At 39.4% G+C, this 26,203-nt stretch overlaps 1 protein-coding gene across 1 annotated transcript in view; it reads left to right on the forward strand.

The window, feature by feature from the left end:
* Nucleotides 1–7,117: 7,117 nt before the first annotated feature.
* The window catches only part of ATP6V1C1 (ATPase H+ transporting V1 subunit C1), a 40,124-nt gene continuing 21,038 nt past the window's right edge, over nucleotides 7,118–26,203 (forward strand). The window contains exons 1-3 of the mRNA XM_025870944.2: nucleotides 7,118–7,289; nucleotides 21,964–22,134; nucleotides 23,137–23,204. Of these exons, the coding sequence (XP_025726729.1) occupies nucleotides 22,003–22,134; nucleotides 23,137–23,204 (200 nt within the window). The 5' untranslated portion in view covers nucleotides 7,118–7,289; nucleotides 21,964–22,002. The remainder of the gene's footprint in view (nucleotides 7,290–21,963; nucleotides 22,135–23,136; nucleotides 23,205–26,203) is intronic.

Genomic DNA, 26,203 nt, shown 5'->3' on the forward strand with positions numbered 1-26,203 from the left:
AAGGAGAGTTAGTGGCATAGCAACCATGGCCCTATCAAGAGTCTTTGAGACTGCACGGCCTGCAACCACCTCTACAATTCCTCCTCAGTAACAGCCTATAAAGCAGAAGGCCATTTATTGCTCAGCAGACATACAATTTAGCCTACAACTGATTCCTGGAGACCGTACAATTTGGCTTATTATCTATTTTCATGCCCATCTTGCAAATTCCATTAATCAGGCCATGAGACCCTCATCCTTCCTCTTCCAGAAAGCTGTGTCTCTGATGTATTATTTCCTGTCGCAAACACTATGGAGAACTGGGAAGGTCTGAGATTTAACCCTACAAGGTAGCCTGGCCTGTCAGAGTTTCATGGATGCTAGCTGCAGACACAAGACCCCTGGGTCAGAGACAGAGGACTTTTACTAACAGCATAGTATGTGAGCATCAGCATATTTGTATCGGTTCCTGCACCCCAATTCCCACGGCTGGGACATGGATGGACCCGGATGGATGTGGGGACAGTCGATTTCATTACAGGAAAGTAACTCTGAGCTCAGGGAACCCAGATCTTTCATACTCTACAGTGAGTATGCCTGTCCAGCACTTCAGAAGGAGACGTTATCTCTATGTTCCAATGCTGTGTGCTATACAAACATCCTTGCAAAGACAGTCCAGGCAAAAGGTAGTTAGTGCCTCCACTAACAGGGCATGCAGAAATGTGAGAGATCCATCAAGAATCATTTGTCTACAGGAGTCACATAAATCAAAACATTTAATAAAATAGTAAGGGCTGAGATAAAAGTATTGAAAGGGTACTTAAAATGAGTGTTCATTATTTCTGTTGGTAATTTTTATTTATTTATTTATTTATTATTTTTTAAAGATTTTATTTATTTATTTGAGATAGCGAGTGAGAGAGCAGGAGCAGGGGAACAGAGGGAGAGGGAGAAGCAAGCTCCCCGCTGAGCAGGGAGCCCGATGGGGGATGTGGGGCTCAATTCCACAACCCGAGCCAAAGGCAGACGCTCAACCGTCAGTCACCCAGGTGCCCCTCTGTTGGTAATTTTTTAAACACATTCTCTCTTCAGTAAGTCAATTGTATTATTGACTGTTTTGAAAGATGTATGTTTGTAAATTGAGGAATTAGTTGTAACAATAAGTGGGCGACTAAAGAAAACGTGTTTATAATTATTATCAGTTTTTTTTGCGTGTTTTTTCCTTTTTTTTTCCTTTAACTGATTGGTTCCTTATAACTACTGAATGCTAACTTCTTGTGCTAACACTTTTAGGTTATTGGTGTAAATAAGATGAAAATGGAATAGATTTAGTCTGTAGCCAGCCACTTCCTAGTACAGAACAGTAGTTGTTCAAAATCTTTCCTAATATGTTATTTAAAGCTGGAATGAGCAAATTAGGAAGTAATAATAAAGTGAACAAAATCTTGAAATACAGGTGAAAGGACAGAACTGCTTTTTAAAAAAACATATTTTATCTTCCTACTCCTATGAACATTTGCTGCTCCCAAGAAGTTTTCGTAACATTTCCAAGGAGATAATGACAAAGATGATAATTTCTATTAGTTCAGGGACCAATAATGTAGGGAACAGAAGAAAGGAACTGACAGGTTTAATTACTCAGTGACCTCTTCCCTGCCCCTCTGTCATTAAATGTTTGAAAATCCGACCTTTCCTTTAATTGTAAAATCTATTTAATCATTTATTGGATGCTTACCATGTACAATGCACATTCAAGACTGAGTAGAGGATGGTCTTGGTAAGACTGATAAATTGTAATGCAAGTGAAACTAGCTAAATGCCATAAGAATGCCATGAGAATTCAGAGTATAAAAGAAGTATGTCTAAGAGATAGTGCAAGAAGCTTTATGCTGCAGAGGTTAAGAGCATGGACTCAGGAGACAGACAACTTGGGTTTAGAACTCAGATCTGCCCCTTACTAATTAGTAAAACTACATTATCACTTCATGTCTCAGTTTCCTCATACGTAAAATGAGGATAATAATAATACTTGTATCAAAGCGTTGTTTTGAGGGTTAAATGAATTAATCTATTCAAAGCACACAGAACAGTGCTGAGCACAAAACTAAGGGCTTTAGAAGTCCAGCTCTAATTGCTGTTGTTATATGTATGATTATGGGACTCAGAAAAAAACTTTATGAATGAGGAAGCATTATAGGTAACCCTGGTTAACAGCAGGGGATGGAATGGAGACAATGTTAGACATCCCTCAGCTGACAGCCCAGCTGAGGCACCAGAAAGATGGATGTCCTAGACTCTTGCTCTGGGGAAGATCAGACACAGACATTCCCCACCTTCTGCTCTGAACCTACGGCAAAGGTTGCATATGTGCATGCATCTGAATTGAAATATTCTCGAAGGATGTACCAAATTGATTTTCCCTGCCTTGTGGAATGATGGGTGATGTTCATTTTCTTCTTTTTGCTTATCTATACTTTCTAATTATGAAATAATTAATATATATTGTTATAATAGGAATAAATGAAAACCTATTTTAAAAAGCCATTATTCATTAAATAGTTGGCATTTATTGATAAAAAATTTCTGTTTCTATCCTTCTCAAGCAAGGGGTATGATATGTAGAAATTTGTGACTCTGACAAATCCAGAATTCACTATGAGGCAGGCATATGGGAACCAATTTCTTAGCTGGTGAGTGAGCCTGGTTGACAAGCCGAAGTGGCAATGTGACTATATAATTTATTACATTATTCCATTTAATTCTTACAACAACAATAGAGGTAGATATTATTGTCTCTATTTTACAGATGAAAAACTGAGAGTATTATATATCATGTTGGTAGTCAAGAATTTGGGAATCTAATGGAATACCTGGCTGGCTCAGTCAGTAGAGCATATGACTCTTGATCTTGAGGTCATGACTTTGAGGCCCACATTGAGCATAGAGATTACTTAAAAAAATAAAAGTTAAAAAAACTTTGGGGGCGCTTGGGTGGTGCTGTCGGTTAAGCGTCCAGCTCTTGGTTTTGGCTCAGGTTGTGATCTCAGAGTCGTGGGATTGAGCACAGTGCAGGGCTTCACACTCAGCATGGAGTCTGGTAAAGTTTCTCTCTCCCTCTCCCTTTGCCCCTCCCCCCATTCTATCTTTATCTCTCTAAAATCAATCAATCCATCCATCAATCAATCTTTATTTTTTTTAAAGATTTTATTTATTTATTTGAGAGACAGAGAGAATGAGAGAGAAAGCACATGAGATGGGGGGAGGGTCAGAGGGAGAAGCAGACTCCCTGCTGAGCAGGGAGCCCGATGCGGGACTCGATTCAGGGACTCCAGGATTATGACCTGAGCCGAAGGCAGTCGCTCAACCAACTGAGCCACCCAGGCGCCCGTCCATCAATCAATCTTTAAAAAAAGACCTTTGGAATCTGAGAATATCATGGGTCTAGTACTAGGGTTCTCATTCCTTAGCACTATTGACATTTTGGATCAGATAATTTTTTGTTGTGGGGGTTTGTCCTGCGCATTATAGGATGTTTAGCAGCATCCCTAGTTTCTACTCACTAAATACCTGTCATATCCCTCTCCTCACAGGTTGTGACAAGCAAAAACATCTCCAGACATTGCCAAATATCCTCTGATTGAGAACCACTGGTTTAGTGTATTCTATTCATTAATTATTAATATTAAACTCCAAACATTCAAGATATAAACTCAAACCATTTTCTTTTTTTAAGATTTTATTTATTTATTTGACAGAGAGAGACACAGCGAGAGAGGGAACACAAGCAGGGGGAGTGGGAGAGAAAGAAGCAGGCTTCCAGCTGAGCAGGGAGCCCAATGCTGGCTCAATCCCAGGACCCCGGGATCATGACCTGAGCCGAAGGCAGACACTTAACAACTGAGCCACCCAGGCGCCCCTCGAACCATTTTCAACACTCACCTTCATAGGGGGCTTAGTTCTTTGGCTAAATCTTTAATTGATGTTGTTGTTGATGAAAACAGACTTTATGATATAATGGACATATTTTGCATAAATATTTTCCTATCTTGTGAAGTATTTCCACCCTAATGTAGAGCAAATAAATGAACATTTTTAAGCCTTCACTTTCATAAGTCAAATTGGTGACGTTAAAAGTTGTACCAGTTTACATTTCTGCTAGCAGGATAAGGGAGTCTATCTTACCACATTCTCACCAGCATTGGCTATTATGTATATATTTCTATCTTTGCTAATATAAGTTCTCACTTATATTTATATATTATTTTTATAGATATTTATATTGTCTTATTTCTATATATATTTTAAAGATTTATCTATTTGAGAGAGAGAGAGAGAGAGAGTGAGCGCACATGCAGGGGAGGGGGCAGAAGGTGAGGGAGAAACAAACTTTGAGCAGATTCCACGCTGAGCGTGGAGCTCTGAGTGTGGAGCAGATGTATGGCATGATCCCACCACCTGGAGATCATGACCTGAGCTGAAACCAGGAGTAGGTCATTCAACCAACTGCACCCAGGCGCCCTTGTCTTACTTACATTTTTGAACACTAGTAAGGGTGAATATTTTCTCATATGTTTTAGCAGTGGTATTTCTTCTTCTCCTAATTGTTTGTGTCTTTTCTTCATTTGTGTGTTGGGGTCTTACTGATTCTTCTTATCCATTTGTTTGAGCTCTTTATGTAATGTGACCTGAGAGCAGAAATTTCTACAAAATAAAAGCTTATATGAAGCATTTGAACTTAGACTTTATTAAAACCTTGGGCAGATGGCAAAAGATTTACATCACAGCAATCTCAAATGGAGTTCTAAGCACTCCTGCTTTTGTAAACTCTTTATCATGTTGCTTCCTTTCTCTTCTCTCTTCCCTTCACTTCCCTATGCTTTCCTTCCACCTCTTCATCCCAATTTTGTTTCTTTCCAATCTGGAAACTAGTTTAGTTATGTCTTGGTTTGTCTCCATTTACCCAAGCTCAGTTTATCTTTGATTTTTGCTAGTTTATCAAGACATTTTCCTAAGCAAGAACAATTCCTTTTCTCAGGAGAATACCAGTACCAACTTTCAAGATATTTTAAATATTATAGGAGGATGAAGTGATTTTGATTTCTATTTTGCTATTAGTTTCAAATACTTCCCCCACTTTAATTAAAACATTTATCTTCTTCCCTTAAAAAATGTGAAGAAAAAATAGATATTCTCTATGCATTTTTTCAGTGCCTTTAAGCTTAAAAGGTACTTCCTGGTGGGGAGTATATAGGTATTTGGAAATGGAGGGAAAAGTGTGGCATGCCTGCTAAGCATACTGACATACTTAGCACGCTCCTACGTGTAGTATAGAAAAGTGAGCTTCCTCTCTTTTCGTAAAGCATATTCTCTTACTATTAGAAGCATTAGGAAGCAATCATGCCCTGCTTACATTAAATATGCCTGCTAGATTTTTGAATGAGATATGCTGGACCTAGTAATAGAGCTAACATTTATTGAGCACTACATTACACTGCCTTTCAAGTATAACATAGTGTTTAAAACATTGGAAAGTGTCAGGAGGACAGAAGTGGACGCATTTGAGTTTAAAATTTAAGAAACTGAGAGAATTCTGCTTCAGGGCCACATACAAACAAAAAAACCCCAAAAGATTTCAAATGCAGACCCTAAAATTGCACTGTCCAAACCAGTTGCCACTAACCTCCTGTATTTAAATTTTAATTAAAGTGAAATAAAATTTAAAATTCAGTTTTGGTCACACTGCCACGTTTCAAGTGCTCAGTAGCCACATAAGGCTAGTGCGTACCATATCAACAGCACAGAATAACATTTCCATCATTGAAGAAAGTTTTATTGGACAGTACAGAGCCAGCAAAACATTGCTTTTAGGCCCATTTTTGTGATGCCAGATAAAACTTTCGAAATTCCTGACAAGTTTCCAAAGCTGTGTTATAGAACTGGTTGTTGGAATTGCCTGAACTTCATCCAGAATTGATGAAAAATATCAGGTTGGGGATAGTTTGGTTGGTTGTTACTTTCTGTCCAATTTAATACTGAGGCTTTAAGAAATTTTGTGGTGAATTTCTAAAGGACCCAAGAGCAGAAAAGGCATGGGATAGCTCAGAAAACCTGGGTCCTGTAATGTACAGTAATCCTGGTGATCATTTGCGGGGTGTTTTCTATGTGCCAGCCACTGTGCTAAATGCATACTTCCTTCAATCCTCACAATACCTCTAAAAGATGTGTATCATTACCACCATTTCACAGGTGAAGAAGCTGAACTTTAGAGGCCTAAGGTCACACAGATAGTAGAATGAGGATTTAAAACGAGGTATGTTTATGCTCTTGTGCTAAACAGCTCTGTTGACTTCTGGTTCTTCACTTTCCTCATCTGTAAATCTAAAAGGACTAAATTAGAAAATCCCAAAGTTCTCTACCGTTTCTAAAACTATATTCTAAATTAGAACACCCCCTTATTTTCCCAAGCCAATGGAATATGCAGGGTTCAGAAGAGCGGCTTGCTACCTTCTTCCTCTCAAAGGATATGCTTTTTCCCCTGTCCATACCTTTGTTCTGAAGGTACATGGTTTCTCATTATGTAATGTGGTTTCAACTATTGTGATGTTTATCACACGCCACACATACTCCTAAACTAGATAACGTGCCCTCTCATGGCAAGAAGTGATTCGCTCTGGTAGATAAACCCTAAAAGAAAATTAGCAGAATGCCTAGTGCACAGTGAATGTTCCAGGAACATTTATGGAATTAACTGGAAGTGGACTGGAAGGAAAATATGAATCAGCCGAAGTAAACTATTAAAGGATGTTACTCAGAAAACGGGGCTGCCTGAAAAAAACCCCGAGTGGGGTATCCTGTGTAGGGGGCTGGAGACAAAGTCTGACCCACAGAAATCTGAAAAATTGGGATAACGTTAGGGATGGTGGCGATGACGTTCACAGGGGGCGGCCCAGACAGCGCCAGGACACTGGGAGAGGCGGCAACCCCCACCCACCCCGGAACGGCAGCCGCCAGCCCTCCCGGGACTCCCGGGCTCCCCGGTGAGCCTCCCAGCCCCGCCCCTCCGCGGAGGTCACGGCTGCGACGGCAGCTGCGGCTGCGCAGTGGCGCGCGCGTAGGCGAAGCGGCGCGCGCCGCGGTCAGCTGACTGCTCCGGCTGGCACGTGACTTGCTCCGTAGGCGCTGGGGTCGAGAAAGCCGTGAGGCCGGAGCTTAGGTCCGGGAGGGATGGAGCGCTGAGCCGTTAACGTCTGCAAGGCTGTCCGCCTCCGTACCTGTTAGTGCAGCCACTTCGTCGTTTGACACCTTCCTGGGTCAGTGAGCGATGGGTACCCCGGATGGGGAGTCCTGGCCAGGCCGAACCTTGTGCTGCGGTCGCCGTCTGGGAGGGATGGGGGTGGGTGCAGGGGCCGAGACTGTGGCGTTGGAGCTGGCTGGGTGGTTGTGTTTGGTTTCTCTGAGTCGGTTCGTTGAAACCTTGGGCGTGGGTTCTGTTTCTAAGGAAGGGGAAGAAGGGAAAAAGAAATGGCCCTAGCGGGTACTGAATAGCCGACACAGGAAGGAGAAACACTGCGGGTCTGGGACGTTTCTCCTTGGAAGGGGGGGCGGGGAGCGAGTCCCCGCCCCTTGATTTAGAGGGATGAAATGTGATAGAGTGGCCCAGATGAGGCTCTGGGGTGGTGTGTGTGAGGTCACAGCGGGCTCAAGAGCCTTCACTGGGCTTACGCGCTTGTGAGTAGCGCGGGGATGGCAGTTTAAAGGGTCTAGGAGCCCCTCACTACATGCAGGGGACTCTCACAGAGGATGCAGGGCCTTTGTAGGCAGGGAAAGAACAAGAATCCAGAGAACTCAAACCATTTTTTATTAGAATGGGGAAGGGTAGGCAAGAAACCCCTGAAAAGGAACTTGAGGGGAGAGTCACGTATGGCAAATTGAATCACTTGAGAAAATGAGTAAAGAGAAGCTGATGCTCTTTTCAGAGGAAAAATCTGGTATGTTAGGGAAAAATCAAGTATTTCAGTGAGATCTCAGTACTTAGCACTGCTCTGGGAGTGCAGGAGTGGGGTTGTAAACAGTCCAGCCTTAGGAGTTCGCACCAGTGTTGGGGAGATAAGTCACACACACATGACACAGTGAAGTACTATGAGGTTATATGTAATTATCAAAAAAATTGCTAAGTGCTTTGGAATTGTGGAGCAGGGACAGAGGTATGAACTGACACTACCAGGAAATTATCCTGGAGGAAAGATAACGGGGGTTGGGTCTTTGCAAGCCAGTAGGATTTGAACAGGTGGAGAGAAATGAGAACTTTCTTGGCAGGGAAAGCCACAGGATTTGAAGGTCTGAAGATGAAAAGAAAGAGTACTTCTAGGGGAGTTAAAAGTCCAGGTTTATGGTGTATTTGAATTTCAGAAAAGTGAAAAATAAAGTTGGGGTCAGATAATGAAGACTTTGAATGATATTTACTCATTCATTCAACTGATATATATTGAGCTATATACCAAGTGCTATGCTGGTACGAAGGTTTAGAAAACAGGATCACTCTCCTAGAGCTTCCAGTGGAGTGGAGGAGAGATGGGTCTTAATAAATAATTATGCACGTGTGAAATGTGCTTGGAAGGAATACCAGTGGTGTGAGAGAGTTTGTAAAGGACATGGCCTTTATAGAAAGTTCAGAGGAGGCTTTCGGAGCATATGACTTCCAAACTGATACCTGAAAAGAGGCTAAAAAGGATGTGAAGGTGTGAGTAAAAACATTCCAGACACAAGGAACAGCGTATGTCAGTGCCCTGAGATGTGAAGAGGAATAAAGCTTTTGAGAAGTTGTAGGACTAGCAGGGTTGAATCTGGAGAGAACTATGTGAGAGAGGCAGGGGAAAGCTGGGCTCAGGCCCAGTAGGGCTTTTATCCTAAAAGCAGAGGGAAGCCAGTGAAGATGATAGGCAGTAGAGTTGAATTAGACGTGGTTTTTAAAAATAAGATTTTGTTGAGACTGTGGAGGGTGCAAAACTGAATGAGGGGAAACCACTTCAGGAGGACATTGTTGTAATTCCTGTCAAGAGATGGCAAAGCAATTTAATAGTTTCCTCCTGTAGGAAATGGAGAGCCACTGAAGGATTTGAAGGCAGGATACCTTCTCTCTCCACTAAGGAATTAAGGAGAACGTTTAACCGTATTCACTTTCAGAGGAGCTAAGGAGTTGGGGAAGGGGAAGAATGATTAGATTCTATTTTGACCCTTCACTGAGGGTAGTTATAACTACCCCCTAAGCAGTCCTGAGGACAGGGGAGGCTGGATCATTTGGGAGTTGACTGGAGATTCCTTTGCAAAAATCTATTTTGGCCTTCCAGACTTATGCTTTGGTAAGGTTACTCCTCCAGAATACCTTTTATTGAATAGTAGTAACAGGGTAGACTCAATTAACTTTCATGTTTATTTTGTTCTCACAGGTCTTAGAGAGTAGATGAAAATGCATTTCATTTTATAGATAGGAACCTATCTAAACCCTTGGAACTAGAAACAGGTTTGTCTCAGTCTGGCAGAACTTTCACAGTGTGCTGACTGCTGGTATACTGTTCCTCCTGATTACCTACATAATACTTACCCCTAATCACATCTAGAGAGGATGAGCTTCCTGAAGTACGTTGTAATCTTTGATTCAGCACGTTAGCACTTTTGGTGTACTTTTTCTAGTAGGACACCTTCAAGGGATTTGGCAGTGGTGGTCAGTGCTTTAAAAACTGATTTTCTGTAAGCTTGGGTAAAGCTAGTCAATTTACAGTTCTGCTGGAGGAGATAATAAGCAACAAAGTGGAGCGCACAGTGCTCAGGTTGTCAATCACGGTTCTTTGGCAACAAGCAAGTCTCAAGTTGTGCTGAAGACCGAGCCTTGGGGTTGTGTCTCAGAACTCCCGGATCTTTTCTCTTTTGGTGTATCTTGCAGGGACTAGATAAAATCTAAGGAAATAGTACTCGGGATCTGACTGAAGTAAATGCTGAGAGCTAAGTAGTTAATGTAATTCTGCTTTTAGAACTGGGCAGGAGATACTTGTTTTTAATTTTTGGCATATCAGTATCAGGGACCTCATTTACATTGGCTTTTACAACCTAAAAAGAAAATTTAGGGCTTCAAAAATTTTATTCTGTGATTATTTCCATAACTCATGAAATAATTCCATTGGCCAAAGAGCAACACTGGAATGCCAGAATAAGCCTTTGCAGAAGGATCTCCTTGGAGTCCACCAGTTCCGAAGCAGTCTTCCTATTGAACTTGTTTAGGGATAGCTACAAGTATCTCCTAGTTAAATTTTGTTCTTGTACATACTTTGATCTGTCTGCAGAAGTCAGTCGTTTTCACCCTTTGGATGTGAAATTATATGCTATTTTAGTTGTAAACTAATTCATGTTAGATTCCCATTTCATCGACATTTTGTTTAAAGATTTTATTTATTTATTTGACAGAGAGAGAGACAGCGAAAGAGGGAACATAAGCAGGGGGAGTGGGAGAGGGAGAAGCAGGCCTCCCGCCGAGCAGGGAGCCCAATGCGGGGCTCGATCCCAGGACTCCGTGATCATGACCTGAGCTGAAGGCAGACGTTTAACAACTGAGCCACCCAGCCGCCCTATTTCATCGACATTTTTAAGACATAGTAGAAGCCTGGGGCGCCTGGGTGGCTCGGTTGTTAGGTGTCTGCCTTCGGCTCAGGTTGTGATCCCGAGATCCTGGGATCAGGCCCCGCATTGGGCTCCCTGCTCCGCTGGAAGCCTGTTTCTCCCTCTCCCACTCCCCCTGCTTGTGTTCCCTCTCTCTCTGTCAAATAAATAAATAAAATCTTAAAAAAAAAAAAGACATAGTAGAAGCTATTACTATAGGTGCCCTTGGAAAGATAGCTCAGCAATGACCCAGGGCATTCTAAAATTTCTTATTGACACGAGTGACCCTTGGAGCCAGAAATTTCAAACTATATTCTTGATAATGAAGCAAAGTTATTTTCTAGTGGTAAATCTACTTCTAATGTTATATCACTGTGTAAATCTGCTATACATTTATTGAGTTCAAAAAGGAGCCAGGTGGGCAGTGGAGGAGAGGTGCTTTGGTTACATCAGAGGATAAAAGAGCGTTTTCGCTCTTTATCTAAAATGAGGTGTGTGTATATTTGAAAATGAAAGGCCAGGTAAGTGCAAAAATGGTGTTTTATAAAAAAACTAGTGTATTTTTAAGCAAACTATGAGTGAATAGGAAGTTATTTATAAACTTAACTGATTAACAGTTGGATTAACTTTACCATGAAGGGTTTTCGTTATGAACCAGGCTATAGCTTAATGTTTCTGTATGGGTGTTACTGGCATTTTGGACAAGACGGTCTGTTGTTTGGTCCCTATCCACTAAATGCAGCTAGTAGCCTCCATGTTGGGACAATCTAAAATGTTCCCATACATTTCCAAACTTCTCCTGGAGGAGAGAGATACCATTTGGTTACAAAACACTTGCATGTGGTGCTACCATTTATTTGTTGGACAGATATTTGAGTGCTCGGTAAGTGACAGGCACTGTTAGTTGTTGGGGGTATAGAAGTTAAGAGTAGTATTTTAATAAACTAGCATGTAAAATGTGTATAGTCACTAGCTATGTGATCTTGGGCAGATAATTTCATTAACTGTTCTTTGATCTACAAGTGGGGGTGGTAATAACATCTTTGAAGAAGTTAAACACAAAATTGCATAGCACATTGAAGTGCTTATCACATAGTGCATATTCAGTAAGTGGTTGTTACTATCAAACAGAATCTCAAGCTTACTGGAGTGATGAATTGGGAAAAACTAACTTGTTTTAAGTCTGTAACTTGATGAATTTCAGGCTACATTGTGTTAGAGATATAAGCATCTTCTGGTGGAATGTGGTATTGTGGTCCAATTACTGTTATAAAATACCGGCCCAAAATTAAAGGGAAGTAACACTTTGGGAGCCATGAGTGTAGATTCAGGGATTCCCCTGGGATGGAAAGAATTGTTTGTTCCTTGGGTCATTGCTGAGTTGCCTGTGGCAGAGACGAAGTCTCTGGGAGCTCAGAAGGTCCTGATGGTTACTTTCAGTAATAGGTGTACAGTGCCCTCCTGTCTTCATTTAGCTTTACTAGAAATTACAAGAAATTTTCCCTAACACACCCTAACACCAGCCACCTTGCCCTCCCTCCCCACATTTCAGTTTTTATGACTGATATATATGTAAAAGTTAAGGCTTGGCTTTTACAGATTTGTTTTTAGCCAACTGTGAAATAAAAAGATAGTAGTTTAGGGGCGCCTGGGTGGCTCAGTCAATTAAGCATCCAACTCTTGATTTTGGCTCAGGTTGTGATCTCGTAGGTCTTGGGATTGAGTTCTGCATCAGGCTCTGCTCAGCGGGGAGTCTGGCCCCCCCCCCTCGCTCATGTGCGCATGCGCTCTCTTCTCTCTCAAATCTTTTTTTTTAAAAAGATGTAGTTTATAAAATCTGTCTATTAAAGATAAAATTGTCTTCCATCTTTAAACGTATTTATGGGATGGAATTCAGGTAATGTGTAATGGGATTATAGAGCAGTTTTAAATATTTCAGTTGAAAACAAAAAAGGCAAAAATCAAGGTTTATTTAAAGAAGATATATGTTCTGACAGTTTCAAAATTTCGTTCTGTATGAATCATGAAACTACTCCTTGAAAGGTAAAATTCCCCTTTTAGTTATTGGAAACTTTTAAACAAGTTTTATTACCAGTAAGCCCTTCCCACAATCTCAATTAAGATGGCTTCTGTTTTGAAGGGTAGAATTTTAACATTCAAAGACGAAATAGTTGTTCTTGCTTTTTATTTGTATGGTGTTAACAATTTGTGGGGTAGGATGTGGCAACTTTTTAAAACGAATGGGTTGTGGTAAATCTTTTGCACTGATGAATTCTCTTAAAAGTTGATGTATCACAGTTGAAAGGCTGTGATTGATATTTCACTGACATCTGAGGTGTATCTTGTGCTTGTTGAAATAGGCCACTTTAGTAAACTTGGTAATTTCAAGTACTGAAAAGGAGGTTGTTTTGCATGTAAACCACCTTCAGTCTTAATTTGTTGTGAAAATTTTTTTTAAAGATTTTATTTGTTTATTTGACAGAGAGATAGCGAGAGCAGGAACACGAGCAGGGGGAGCAGGAGAGGGAGAAGCAGGCTTCCTGTTGAGCAGGGAGCCCGACGCGGGGCTTGATCCCAGGACCCTGGGATCATGACCTGAGCCGAAGGCAGACGCCCAACGACTGAGCCACCCAGGCGCCCTGGTTTTTTTTTTTTTTTTAAACAAAAGTGAACATTTCTCCCCTTATTACCAAAGCAATACATTTTTATTGTGCTCACAGCATAACTACAGTCAAGCTTTGCTTTGAAGCCTACTTTTAAAAAAATGGAACTTAAAAAGCTGAAAAATACATCTAAGGTGAAAAATTCACTTTATGAGACGAATAGCAGAATACTCTGAAGAAAAGTTCAGCAATCTAGAATATAGAGCAAGAGTGTACCCAAACTGAAGCATAGAAAAACAACTGAAAAAAATGGATAGAAGCTTTTTGACCTGTGGGACAATGTTGGGTGGTTCAACATGTGATTTTTGTCTCAAAAGAAGGCAAAGGGGAGCAGAAAAAAAAATTGAAAAAGATAATGGATGAAACTTTTTCAGATTTGATGAAACTAAACACAGATTGAAGAAACTCAGTGAAGTCCAAGCTGTGGAGTAGGCAAATTTTTCTTATGCCACAGCATATATTATAAAAGAAAAAATTGGTAAATTAGACAGCAGAATTGAACACTTCACAGCACTAAGTGTTGGTGAGCAGTATAACAACTGGAACTTGAATACCTTGTTAATGTATCTACTTTAGAAAACAGTTCGGCAGCTTCTTATGAAGTTAAGTGTATGCTAATTATTCAACTCAGGAATTCCACTTCCTGATGTTTATCCAAGAGAAATGAAAATATATTTTCACAGAAAGCTTTGTAGTGGAATAAACCAGAAACAGTCTAAATGTCCATCAATAGACAAATAAATAAGCAAACTGTAGTACATTCATGTAATGAATAGTAAGCATAAAACAGTGTACTTCTGATGCACACAACATGGATAAATATCAAAGATGTGCTGAGCAAAAGGAGTCTGATACAAAGAATATATAATGTATTTTCCATTTACAGTGGACTTCTAGATCAGGCAAAACTAATTTATAGTGTGACAGCAGATCAGCATCTGTCCAGGGCTGGGCAGTGCAGTAGGAATTGACTGGGATTGGGTGTGAGGGAAGGCTTTGGGATGTTTTAATCTTGGTTGTGGCGGTGGTTCCACAGGTGTATACGTTTGTCAACTCATTAAACTACCTTGATAATGAGTGCATTTTATTGTCTATATTTCAGTAAAGTTGATTTTAAAAAAGTACAGGGGAGGGACGCCTGGGTGGCTCAGTTGGTTAAGCGACTGCCTTCAGCTCAGGTCATGATCCTGAAGTCCCGGGATCGAGTCCCGCATCGGGCTCCCTGCTCAGCGGGGAGTCTGCTTCTCTCTCTGACCCTCCCCTCTCTCATGTGAGCTCTCTCTCAAATAAATAAAATCTTAAAAAAAAAAATACAGGGGAAGTGAAGGGAGGTAACCAGTTATAAACCAGGTACTTTAACTATATTATCTCATTTAATCCTCACAGTTACTTATTCATTCAAGAGTATTCAGTCATTTAAGCATCTGACTTTGGCTCAGGTCATGGTCTCAGGGTCCTGAGATTGAGCCCTTTGTAGGGCTCCCTGCTCAGCGGGGATTCTGCTTCTCCCTTCCCTGTGACCCTCCCCCTACTCATAAGCGCATGCAATCTCTCTCTCAAATAAATAAAATCTTAAAAAAAAAAAGAATATTCATCAGATACTTTTTGAGGTTCTACATTCTGGCCTCTGTGCCAGGTACTGAGGATACTGAGTTGTGAGCAAAAACTGTCATGGTTTCCACCTACTCCAAGGGGAAGTTTATTTGGAAGAAAGACATTAATAAAAAGTGTCCCTCAGGGAAATACTGAAAAGAAGGTGCTATGAAAGCATATAATACATTTCATTCTTACCATATAATGATATATGGTATCCTCTTAGCAAATCATGGTATATGATACATGTTAGATATCTCCTAATAGATGAGGCACTTTCTGTGCCTTGGTTTCTTTGTTTGTAACTACTACCTATCTAATACGGTTGTTTTAGAACACTAAATGAGTTAATATGTATGGAGTGTTTTGACTGGTGCTAGTATACAGGAAGTGCCCAATAAGCTTTGGCTGTTACCTTGATGACCTTTGACATTGTAATTGTCTAATGTTGCAAGGGTACACCTGGACTTGACTCAGGGAACACTGGGGTAGGACAAGGTTTTGGGGAAGAGATTATGAGTTTGACTAGAAATGTTGGGTTTTAGGTGCTTTTGAGACATCCAAGTGGAGACATCGTGTAGTTAGTTGAGGAGGCTTGTTGGGTACAGCTCCATATGCAGCAGAGGGGCCTGGGCTGGAGATAAAAATTTGAGAGAGTGTTTAGCATCTAGTCTGGAATTTCCTTAAGTATAGATAACATCTTCAAGAGAAAAACTATACACACATGTTTAAAAAAGTTTTTTTTTAAAGATTTAAAAAAAATTAGTGCGCCAGTGTGAGTTGGGGCAGAGAAAGAGAAGCAGATTCTCGGCGGAGCATGGAGCTGGTTGCAGGGCTTGATTGCACGACCCTGAAATCATGACCTGAGCTGAAATGAAGATTCAGACGCTTAACTGACTGAGCCACCCAGGCGCCCTGTGTACACACATTTATACCCACATATAGCAGAGGGACTCAGACCTAGATCTGAGTCTTGAGGAACTCCAACATTTGATTGGAGTGCCATTTATTTATTTATTTTTAAAAATTTTATTTATTTATTTGACAGAGCGAGAGCAGGAACACAAGCAGGGGGAGTGGAAGAGAGAAGCAGGCTTCCCGCAGAGCAGGGAGCCTGATGCGGGGCTAGATCCCAGGACCCTGGATCATGACCTGAGCCGAAGGCAGACACTTAACAACTGAGCCACCCAGGCGCCCCTGCAGTGCCTTTTAATTTTCTCTTTTGTTTAACATATGATTTGTCTGTATTTATGCCTGAATTCCAATATGTAGAATGAAATAAAGGGAAATGATTAGGAATAAAAACAGAAGTCATTTGAAGCATTCAGAGGAGGTGGAAGTGTCTAGGTTCATAATGAGAAGATAACCAGGGGACACCCAATTTTGACTCTGTTTCCATGCAGCTGAGATAAAAGGGGAAATGTGTTTAGCAATATGGATTTCATTTTCTGATCCCAAAAAGTACATATGTACATTCATCTGCAAAGATAAATTTTATTTGGAACTGGTTTCTTAAATTTCAAGGAGAATTTTTTTTAATTAAGTAAGCGCTACACTCAATGTGGGGCTTGAACTCAGTGACCCTGAGATCAAGTGTCACATCTCTACTAACTGAACCAGCCAGGCGCCGCCCCTCAAGGAGAAATATCTTTTATGTGACTTGTGTCCACAGGATAACAGTGGACATTGTTCAGAAACAGAAAAAGGGATTTTGTAAAAGATTTACTGATGCTGTTCTCATGGGCATTTCTTACATTCATCGTTTTGTTGACTCCTTCCAGTAGCTCTGTGAAGAGATTTGTAGTATTCCACAGATGAGGAAACTAGTGAGAGGATAGAGTTAGTTAGGATTTTAACTGTTATGGACTCCAAAGTTTGTGCTTATTTTCTTTCTGAAATCAAGGTCCCTTTTTAAATTTAAATTTTATCTCCAGGTCTTTTGAATCTCTTATTTATTTTGCTTTTCTGTTTAGAGATACCATTGTTCCTTCTAGGAGCTAGGATAGTTTGGGATGTTGGGTGTTGCTGTTTTAGAAATTGTGATGATTCTGGATGAAACAAAAAGGGAAGGGAAGCTCAGATCAGGTCCCTTTATGTAGCAGAATTCCTTGGGCCTGGAAGGAAACAGGACAGAAGGGTTTAAGGTTACAAGTGGATCTCTCCAAATAGGAGAGCTCAGGGGGGTGAGTGCAGAACATTTTCTTCTAGCATGACACAGAAGAAAGAACATAGCTTTACAGTCAAACCCAGTGAGATTTGAACCCCATTTGCCACTTGTGGAACCTTGGTAAATTAGTAACCTCTTCAAGTATTACTGCCTAGTTCATAGGGCTGTCTAGAGAATTAAATGAGATAGCATAGGAGACGTGTCTAACACAATACCAAACATAGAGGACACCTCTTCCTTCCCATCACCAAACAGGCCCTAGAGAAGGCTCCAGTTGAAAGATGGAATTAGAGTACTTTCTATAAGTTTCCTAGACATTTTTTCAAGTTTTAGTAATCTCTGCACCCAGTGCATGCCTCAAACTCAGAACCCTGTGATAAAGAGTCACATGTTCCACTGACTGAGCCAGCCTGGCACCCCTTTCCTAGACATTACTAGACTCTACTTTTGCTTAGAATTATTATGACATTATTTCATTTGATCCTGATAAAAGCTCAGTGAAATAGGGTAGGACAGGTATTTATAGATAAGAAATGGGGTCCTTTTTCTTATATCTTGAAATACTTTGGAAACCTGTTGGATGAAAAAGATTTTCTAGAACTCTAAATGGTATGATAGTGACATCTACTGTAATTGCTCATATTATTACAGTCTTTGAAGAAGCTGCATTTTGGATAATTTTAAAAAAATCTCAGGAAGAACTTAATTGATTTAATCATCTGCTATTTTGAGGGGAGAGGAGGTATAAAATGTCATCAGATATACTTTAACAGAACCATTTGTATAAATAATTATAATAAAACCTCAAATTTCCAAAAACTACCATCACAAAGAAGATCTGTATTATTAAAAAAGAAGTTGAAAGATATTATTGGATTCTCTAATCAATCAAGAATTTTAAAGTTCAAGGTAGTCCTGTAATTGGTGTTTGGGTTAAAAAAAAAAGCTAGATTTGATAAGTATAAGACTATTAGGTGGAGGAGACCAGAGATAGGGAAAAGCCAAAGCTGAAGTGGCCAAAGGCAAGTGAAAAGATAGCAGGGTTTGGAGCAGCTTAGGTGAGGTGACCCAGCTACAGTAGAGAACAACAATGACAGGAAGGCAGGAGATAGAACCACAACATTTCATCAGCAATTCAATTTGAAAAGCAGCTTACTGAGATGGATCCTGTAGTTAATATAGGTGAAGCCCAAGCTCTTACCTTTACAACCTTATGTGATTAGAGTTGCTCAATATGTCGACCCTAAAATATTTTTTAAAAATTCCAAAACATCAAAAAGGTTTTTCAATATATTATTATACTTGGTCATAACTTTATAAACAGATTCGAAAGCATCTTTACTAGTATTAAAACAGAAAAGTTGTGTTCGGAGGATTAACATAGTACCAAGGCTACTTTATTCTCTGGATTTCCATTTGAAAGTTCATTAAATTATAATTTTTATAAATTTGCTAAGTATTCTGTTTTACTTTATCATAATTATATTCTTGTAACAGTTAAAATAATTTTGAAATATTTCAAGTATACAGAAAAGCTCAAATATTTAAGATCTACAGACATCCATGTATCCACTACCCAGATTTAACAGGTATTAACATTTTGCCATATTTGCCCCAGATATTTTTTTAAAGAAATCTTAAATACATAAGCTGAAGCACCTTGCTCCTATGCATGTTTCTGTATTTTCTGTAGATACATATTTATGAACAATCTATACCATTGTGTGGGAACTTCAGTTGGTAACTGCTTTGGAGAACAGTTTGTCAGTACCCAGCAAAGTTGATGATGGTTTTTGTCAGTTATCTCATGATATATAACAAACCACCCCAAACTTTAGGGGCTTAAAACAGTGATTTCTTATTTCTCCTGATTCTGTGGGTTGTCTCAGTGCTTCTTCTGCTTGTTTCACTTGGGCTCATTGATGGGGCTGCAGTCAGCTGGGACATCGCTATGCTGGAAGTTTCAAGAAACTCAGCTATTCCATAGTTTCTGCTGGTTGTCAGCCCTAGTGTTGCTGTTTCTCTGCCATGTGGCCTATTATTTTCCACTAGACTAGACTACATGCTTCCTTCCATGGTGGTCTGAGGACCATAAGAAACAGAAGTGGAAGTTGCCAAGCCTCTTGAAGCCTGGGCCCTGAACTCACATAGTGTGGCTTCCTTGAGTTTTGTTGGTCAGAGCAAGTCACAAGACCAGCCCAGATTCAAGGTGAGGGGGAATAAAATCCACCTTTTGATGGGAGGAGTGGCAGTCACATTGCATTGGAGCATGGAAAGACTTGTCACCTCCATATTTGAAGACAGTCTACCACGTGATCATACTCAATTCAGCGGTTTTACTTCTTTTTATTTTTATTTTTTTAAGATAGATTTATTTATTTATTTATTTATTTATTTATTTATTTATTTATTTATTTATTTGACAGAGACATAGCGAGAGCAGGAACACAAGCGGGGGAGTGGGAGAGGGAGAAGCAGGCTTCCTGCAGAGCAGGGAGCCCGATGTGGGACTCGATCCCAGGACCCTGGGATCATGACCTGAGCCGAAGGCAGACGCTTAACGACTGAGCCACCCAGGCGCCCAGTGGTTTTACTTCTATCCTGCAGAAAATTCTTTCACAAAAACAGACATGCACAAGCATTCACTGAAAAATTGTTTATAATAGCAAAAAAGTAAAGTATAACTATTCTTCCAGAGGAAAATGGATAATAAAATTTAGGTTATTCATAAAATACCTTATAGCAATTAAAATGAATGAACTACATATATGGATCACCATGAATAATTCCAAAAACAGGTTGAATGAAAAAATTAAGTTGGAAAAGAATATGGGTAGAATGATATTTATATAATAGCTTTAAAATTTAACATTTGAAGTTTCTCAGGTAGTCTAGTGATTTTGTTTTCAAGTCAAAGCTTATCTCTGGATGGCTTCTTTAGAACTTGGTGCTCTGAGTGGCTTCCTTCCATGGATGGCCAGTTAAGCTGTACTGTTTTCTGGCCAGACTGAATGCTTTTTCTGGGCTTGCCATCACTAACAAGCCTGTGTTTAGTTTGTTGATCATTTGAGAGAGTGTAGCTCTTAAATGCATCTTTATCATTAATGTTGGAAAAGTCATTTTATTTTTTTTAAATTTATTTATTAGAGAGCACGAGAGGGGAGAGGGTCAGAGGGAGAAGCAGACTCCCCGCTGAGCAGGGAGCCCAGTGCAGGACTCGATCCCGGGACTCTAGGATCATGACCTGAGCCGAAGGCAGTCGCTTAGCCAACTGAGCCACTCGGGTGCCCTGGAAAAATCATTTTACAGTAGAATTTTTGAGATAGTCATTTAATACCACCGTCTATATTTATACCAGTTTAACCTGTCTGAATTTCTTATCTGTAAATGGGGAGGATGATGTGTATCTCATAGAGGTATTGGGAAGATCGAGATGATAATGTATAAAACATTTACAACAGCACCTGGTATATAGTAGATGCTCTACAAGCAGAAATTGGAAAAAGATAAATATATAGAATGGCGTCTGTGTTCACTGCACTTTCAGTTGTATAATGCATGGGATTACTTCAATTATAATTCTAAAAATAGGCTGAATGAAATCATGAAATTAATAAAAACCCATTATAATTAGCTATAATACTTTACATCTTAAAGGAAATTTAAATTTACAAAGTCTTTTCACATTCATTATATGATTTTGTTATCAGGACAACTTTGTAAGGTAGTTATTTTCTATTCAGGGGAGTGTCAACAATCACAGTAGCAGGAAAGTTTATGGTGGTTCTAATGAAGACATATTAAAGTGGAAATAACGGTATGGTAATATTTTCATTTTTGAGTTTGTATACTTTACCTACTTAGATTCTGAATACATTTGGCTCTAGACTTTTGTTTTTCCGTGTGAGAGGGAGGGAGGAAGGAAAGAGGGAGGTTGTAGAAGAGGGTTGGTTGTGTCTTTTTTTTTTTTTTTTTTTTAGATTTTATTTATTTATTTGACAGAGAGGAGAGAGGAGAGGATAAGAGAGGGAAGTGGCAGGGGGAGTGGCAGGCAGAGGGAGAGGGAGAAGCAGGCTCTCGGCTGAGCGGGAAGCCCAATGCGGGACTTGATCCCAGGACCCTGAGATCGTGACCTGAGCCGAAGGCAAATGCTTAACCAATTGAGCCACCCAGGCATCTGAGGGTTGGTTGTGTCTTAATGGAACTCTTTGGAAAGGGGATCCACACAGAGCCTCTCACTCAGATTCAGTGGGATTCTGTCACTACCCCCCATCATATTTTTACGTATAAGGCTAATTGGCAAGATTTCTTTTGCAAATTTATAAATGTTTGATGGCAACTAAGTATATGCCAGGGATTTGAGGAGATTCCTTTAGGTTGAATATGGATTAAAGTTAATGACCAATTTGGCTAACTTTGTTGGATTTGCTAAGCCAGATATGACAGATTTATTTAGTGGCTACTGTTCAAATGCATTCGTTCAATTCCTTCTCAAAGGTAAAAGTTATGCATGTTTTTAAATTTCCTATTTTGGTTTTATGTTTTAAAAGTTTAAGATAAACCTATAAATTTGTGACTTTTCTACTTTTGTGAAATGAAACCGTTGGTAGCTAGAATTTGAGTAATCTTCTTTGAGTAATTCCCATTTTAGATGTTTTGTAATTTAAAAAAAATTAGATACTTCCCGTGTTAGGTCTTTGTCATTTTTTTTTCTAGTATCATAAATAAATCCCCTTTTACCATTTATGTAGATTTGCTTCCAGGTAAGTAAATTTGACTTTGCTTGAGATCATCTGCCAGTGCTGGATTAGTTTGAAACAGGTTAATAATTATCTTATCCTGTGACTCTGAAATACTTTAGGAACAAATGGTATTAAAGGTATTTTTTGTTTGTTTTGTTTTACTTTTCAGAGTCACTCTTGATTTTGGAAAAAATACTTGGTAACAAATATGACTGAGTTCTGGCTTATATCTGCTCCGGGGGAGAAAACATGTCAGCAAACTTGGGAGAAATTGCACGCAGCAACTACGAAGAACAATAATCTTGCTATTGCTTCAAAGTTTAACATTCCTGACTTAAAGGTAAAACTGCATGGGGCAAAATAGTTTGAGTTCATCATGAAGAGGACAGTTGTCTCTGCTTACCTTTGAGAAGAAATGAGATATCTGGGTTCCTTCAAGAAAAAAAAAAATCTCATTTCTTGTCATTGGCATAATTGAAAACTTACCTTGTTCTCTCTGATCTTCAGATTTTAAATAATGAGGAAATTGAGATTTTAGAAGTAAACTACCAAAGTGAGATAACATTTTTTAAAACTTTTGTGCTTTTCTATAAATTGTAATGAGAAATCTTATGAAAATATTTGATATGTTACATTCACAAATATGATCTTCAGAAGTGAAAAATCTTAGTAATATATATTAAATTTCACAGTGAACGCAATTTTTTGTTAATTAAATTCATATAGTGTTCAGTAATGTTGTAAATGTTTTACCTTTCTATCCCTTTAATCATACTTGGCAAGTCTCGCCTAGTTATTTAATGTAGTTAATTTATTTAACAGTTATTGAAGATCTGTAACCTGGCAGCCTCAAAGGGAAAGCAGGCTGTCAGAAATTTTACAGAATGAAAAAAATCATGATATTTTTATTTTGCTGGTTAACTTAGCAGGCACTTATACATCACATTCATTTAAGAAATACTTAAAATTGTATTTGGGGAGTTATGAATTGCTTTGAGACTCTGATAGTCATGACCCCTATTTAAGAGGTGCTGCTGTAAACCATGACTTCAGATGATCCACCCGTCACTGAGCAGCACAGGTAGAGGCAGAGGCCTGCCATTAGGGAATCTGCACATCTTAAATAGTGGTTGTACCCATGAATTAGAGGATTATCTTCCACATATAAATAGCTTTGAAAGGTCTGACAGACATTTTTTAACCACACTTGTACTTTATGAAATAAAATATGGAAAACTTAAGATTTGTGGGCCCTTCAAATCAAGATGTTGTATCACCTTGTAAAAGAAAGGGGGGGGGGGGAATGAAACCTAGGTAGTAAAATGGTATATTTCCCTCCTAGGTTGGCACACTGGATGTCTTGGTTGGTTTGTCGGATGAACTGGCTAAACTGGATGCATTTGTAGAAGGGTAATGTACTTATATGCATAGACTAGAGCAAAATGAGAGTCGCTGTTATCAGGCTAACTGGACATTGGGCTTATTAACACATGTATACTCTGCTTATTGGAATGGTTTTAGAAAATAATGACTTATTTTTTCTTTGTAAATCATCTTTATGAAGGTACAATTTATATACAATAAAATATACCTGTTTGAAGTATGAAAATAGTGACTGTCTTTTTAATACTTTTATTGAAATATAATTTACATCCCACGCAATTCAGCTATTTAAAGTGTACTGCGATTTTTAGTATAGTCACAGAGTTGTGCAGCCATTGCCACAATCCTTTACGGTACATTTTCATCACTCTCCCACTTCCACCATCACAAACCTTCTGTTACTTGTCCCCCCTTACTCCCTGCCCGTTAGTCTATTTTCTGATACATGTATAAGATTTGCTTATTCTGGACATTTCATATAAATGGAATCATACAATATATGGTCTCTTGTGACTAGCTTCTTTTCCTTGGCATGTTTCAAGGTTTATCCATGTTGTAGCATGTATTGATATTTCAATTTTTTTTTTACTACCAAAGAATATTCCATTGTACAGATACACCATATTTTATTAATCCATTTATCAGTTGGTGGACACTTAGGTTATTTATTTCCATTTTTTGGCTAATAAGAATACTGGTATGAATATTTGTGTACAAGTGTTTGTATATTCCTATGTTTTCATTTCTCTTGGGTATGTACCTAGGAGTGGGGTTACTGGGTCATGGTGGCTCTATTTTTAACATTTTGAGGAATTGCCAGACTTTTTCCAAAGAGGCTGCACCATTTTATAGTCCCACTACCAGTGGATAGAGGTTCTAATTTCTCCACATTCTTGACAAACTTGTTACTATTCATCTTTTTTATTATAGCCATTCTAGCGGATATGAAGTAGTATTTCATTGCATTTTCCGTTTGCATTTCCCTAAAGATTAGTGATGTGTTGAGCATTTTTTCATGCATTTACACTGGCCATTTGTGTTTCTTCTTTTGAGAAATGTCTATTGGATCCTTTGCCCATTTTTTAATCGTCTTGTCTTTTTATTATTGAATTGTAAAAGTTCCTTATAATTCTAGAGACAAGTCAGACTTATCAGATGTGAGTTGTACATATTTTCTTTCACTCTGTGTTGTGGGTTGTCTTCACTTTTATTTATTTGACAGCGAGAGAGGGAACACAAGCAGGGGGAGTGGGAGAAGGAGAAACAGGCTTCCCACTGAGCAGGGAGTCCGATGTGGGGCTCGATCCCAGGACCCTGGGATCATGACCTGAGCCGAAGGCAGACACTTAACTACTGAGCCACCCCAGGCACCCTGTCTTCACTTTCTTAATAGTGTCCTTTGAGGCACATTTTTTTTTTAAGATTTATTTACTTATTTTAGAGGCAGAGAGAGTGCATACATGCAAGCAGTGGGGAGAGGCAAAGGGAGAGGGAGAGGGATAGAACCTCAGGCAGACTCCCTGCTGAGCACAGAGCCTGCTGCAGAGATCCATCTCAGACCCTGAGATCATGACCTGAGCCGAAATCAAGAGTTGGACGCTTAACATTGAGCCACCCAAGGTGCCCCCCCCAATTTTTTTTTTAAAGGATTTTATTTTTAAGTAATCTCTACACCCAGTGTGGGGCTCAAACTCACAACCCCGAGATCAAGAGTCACTGCTCCACTGACTGAGCCAGCTAGGTGCCCCTGAATCATAAAATTTTTTTTTTAAAGATTTATTTATTTATTTTGAGAGAGTGAGAATGAGAGAGTGAGCACATGAGAGGGGGTAGGGTTAGAGGGAGAAGCAGGCCCCTCGCTGAGCAGGGAGCCCGATGCGGGACTCGATCCCAGGACTCCAGGATCATGACCTGAGCCGAAGGCAGTTGCTTAACCGACTGAGCCACCCAGGCGCCCTGAATCATAAAATTTTAAATTTTGATGTCCAATGTATCTATTTTTTGTTGCTTGTGTTTTTGATATCATGTCTAAGAAACTATTGCCTAATTCAAGGTGACACAGTTTTATAGCTATATTTTCTTCCATGAGTTTTATAGTTTTAGCTTTTACATTAGGTCCTACATCCTTTTTTTTTTTTTAAGATTTTATTTATTTAGAGAGTGAGTGAGTATGAGCAGGGGGAGAGAGAGAATCTCAAGCAGACTGGGCCAAGTGTGGAGCCTGTCGTAGGGCTTGATCCCACAAACCTGAGATCATGATCTGAGTCAAAATCAACAGTTGGACACTTAACTGACTGAGCCACCCAGGCGCCCCAGGTCTTACATCCTTTTTGAGTTAATTTTTGTCTATGATGTGAGGTAGGAGTCCCAAATTCACTTTTTCGCATGTGGGTATCCAGTTGTCCTAGCACCATTTGTTGAAAAGACTATTTTTTCTCCATTGAATTGCCCTGGCAACCTTGCTGAAAACCAACTGAGTGTAAATGTGAGGGTTTATTTCTGGACTCTCAGTTCTATATTTCTTTCAAATCCTTATTTCTATCTTTATGCCAACACCACATTGTCTTTATTGTCGCTTTGTAGTAAGTTTTGAAATCAGAAAGTGTGAATTTTCTCTGTTTTTCTTCTTCAAGGTTGTCTTGGCTATTCTTACACCTTTCATTTTCATATGGATTTTAGGATCATCATGTCAAATTTCTGGAAGGAAGTCAGCTGGGATTTTGATGGGGATTGTGTTGAATCTGTAGGTCAGTTTGGGGAGTATGGCCATCCTAACAATTTTAAGTCTTTGTTCCGCGAACATAAGATGTTATGCCATTTATTTGAAGATAGTGATGCTCTTGTTTTTTTAAAATTCAGTTACAGTAAAAGAGTTTTTCTAAACTACAGTTTTAGTCACTCCTGATATTTACTTGCTCTGTATTTCAGCTGAAGATGGATATGGGATCCTTGATCACTTTTTGCATTTTGATTAATTGGCAGAACCAGTCTACGATTACTTTGATTCTTGGAATACAGAGCGTTAA

Source organism: Callorhinus ursinus, unplaced genomic scaffold, assembly GCF_003265705.2.
Source record: "Callorhinus ursinus isolate GAN/ISIS: 27379988/994484 unplaced genomic scaffold, GSC_fseal_2.0 scaffold5, whole genome shotgun sequence".
NCBI lineage: Eukaryota > Metazoa > Chordata > Mammalia > Carnivora > Otariidae > Callorhinus > Callorhinus ursinus.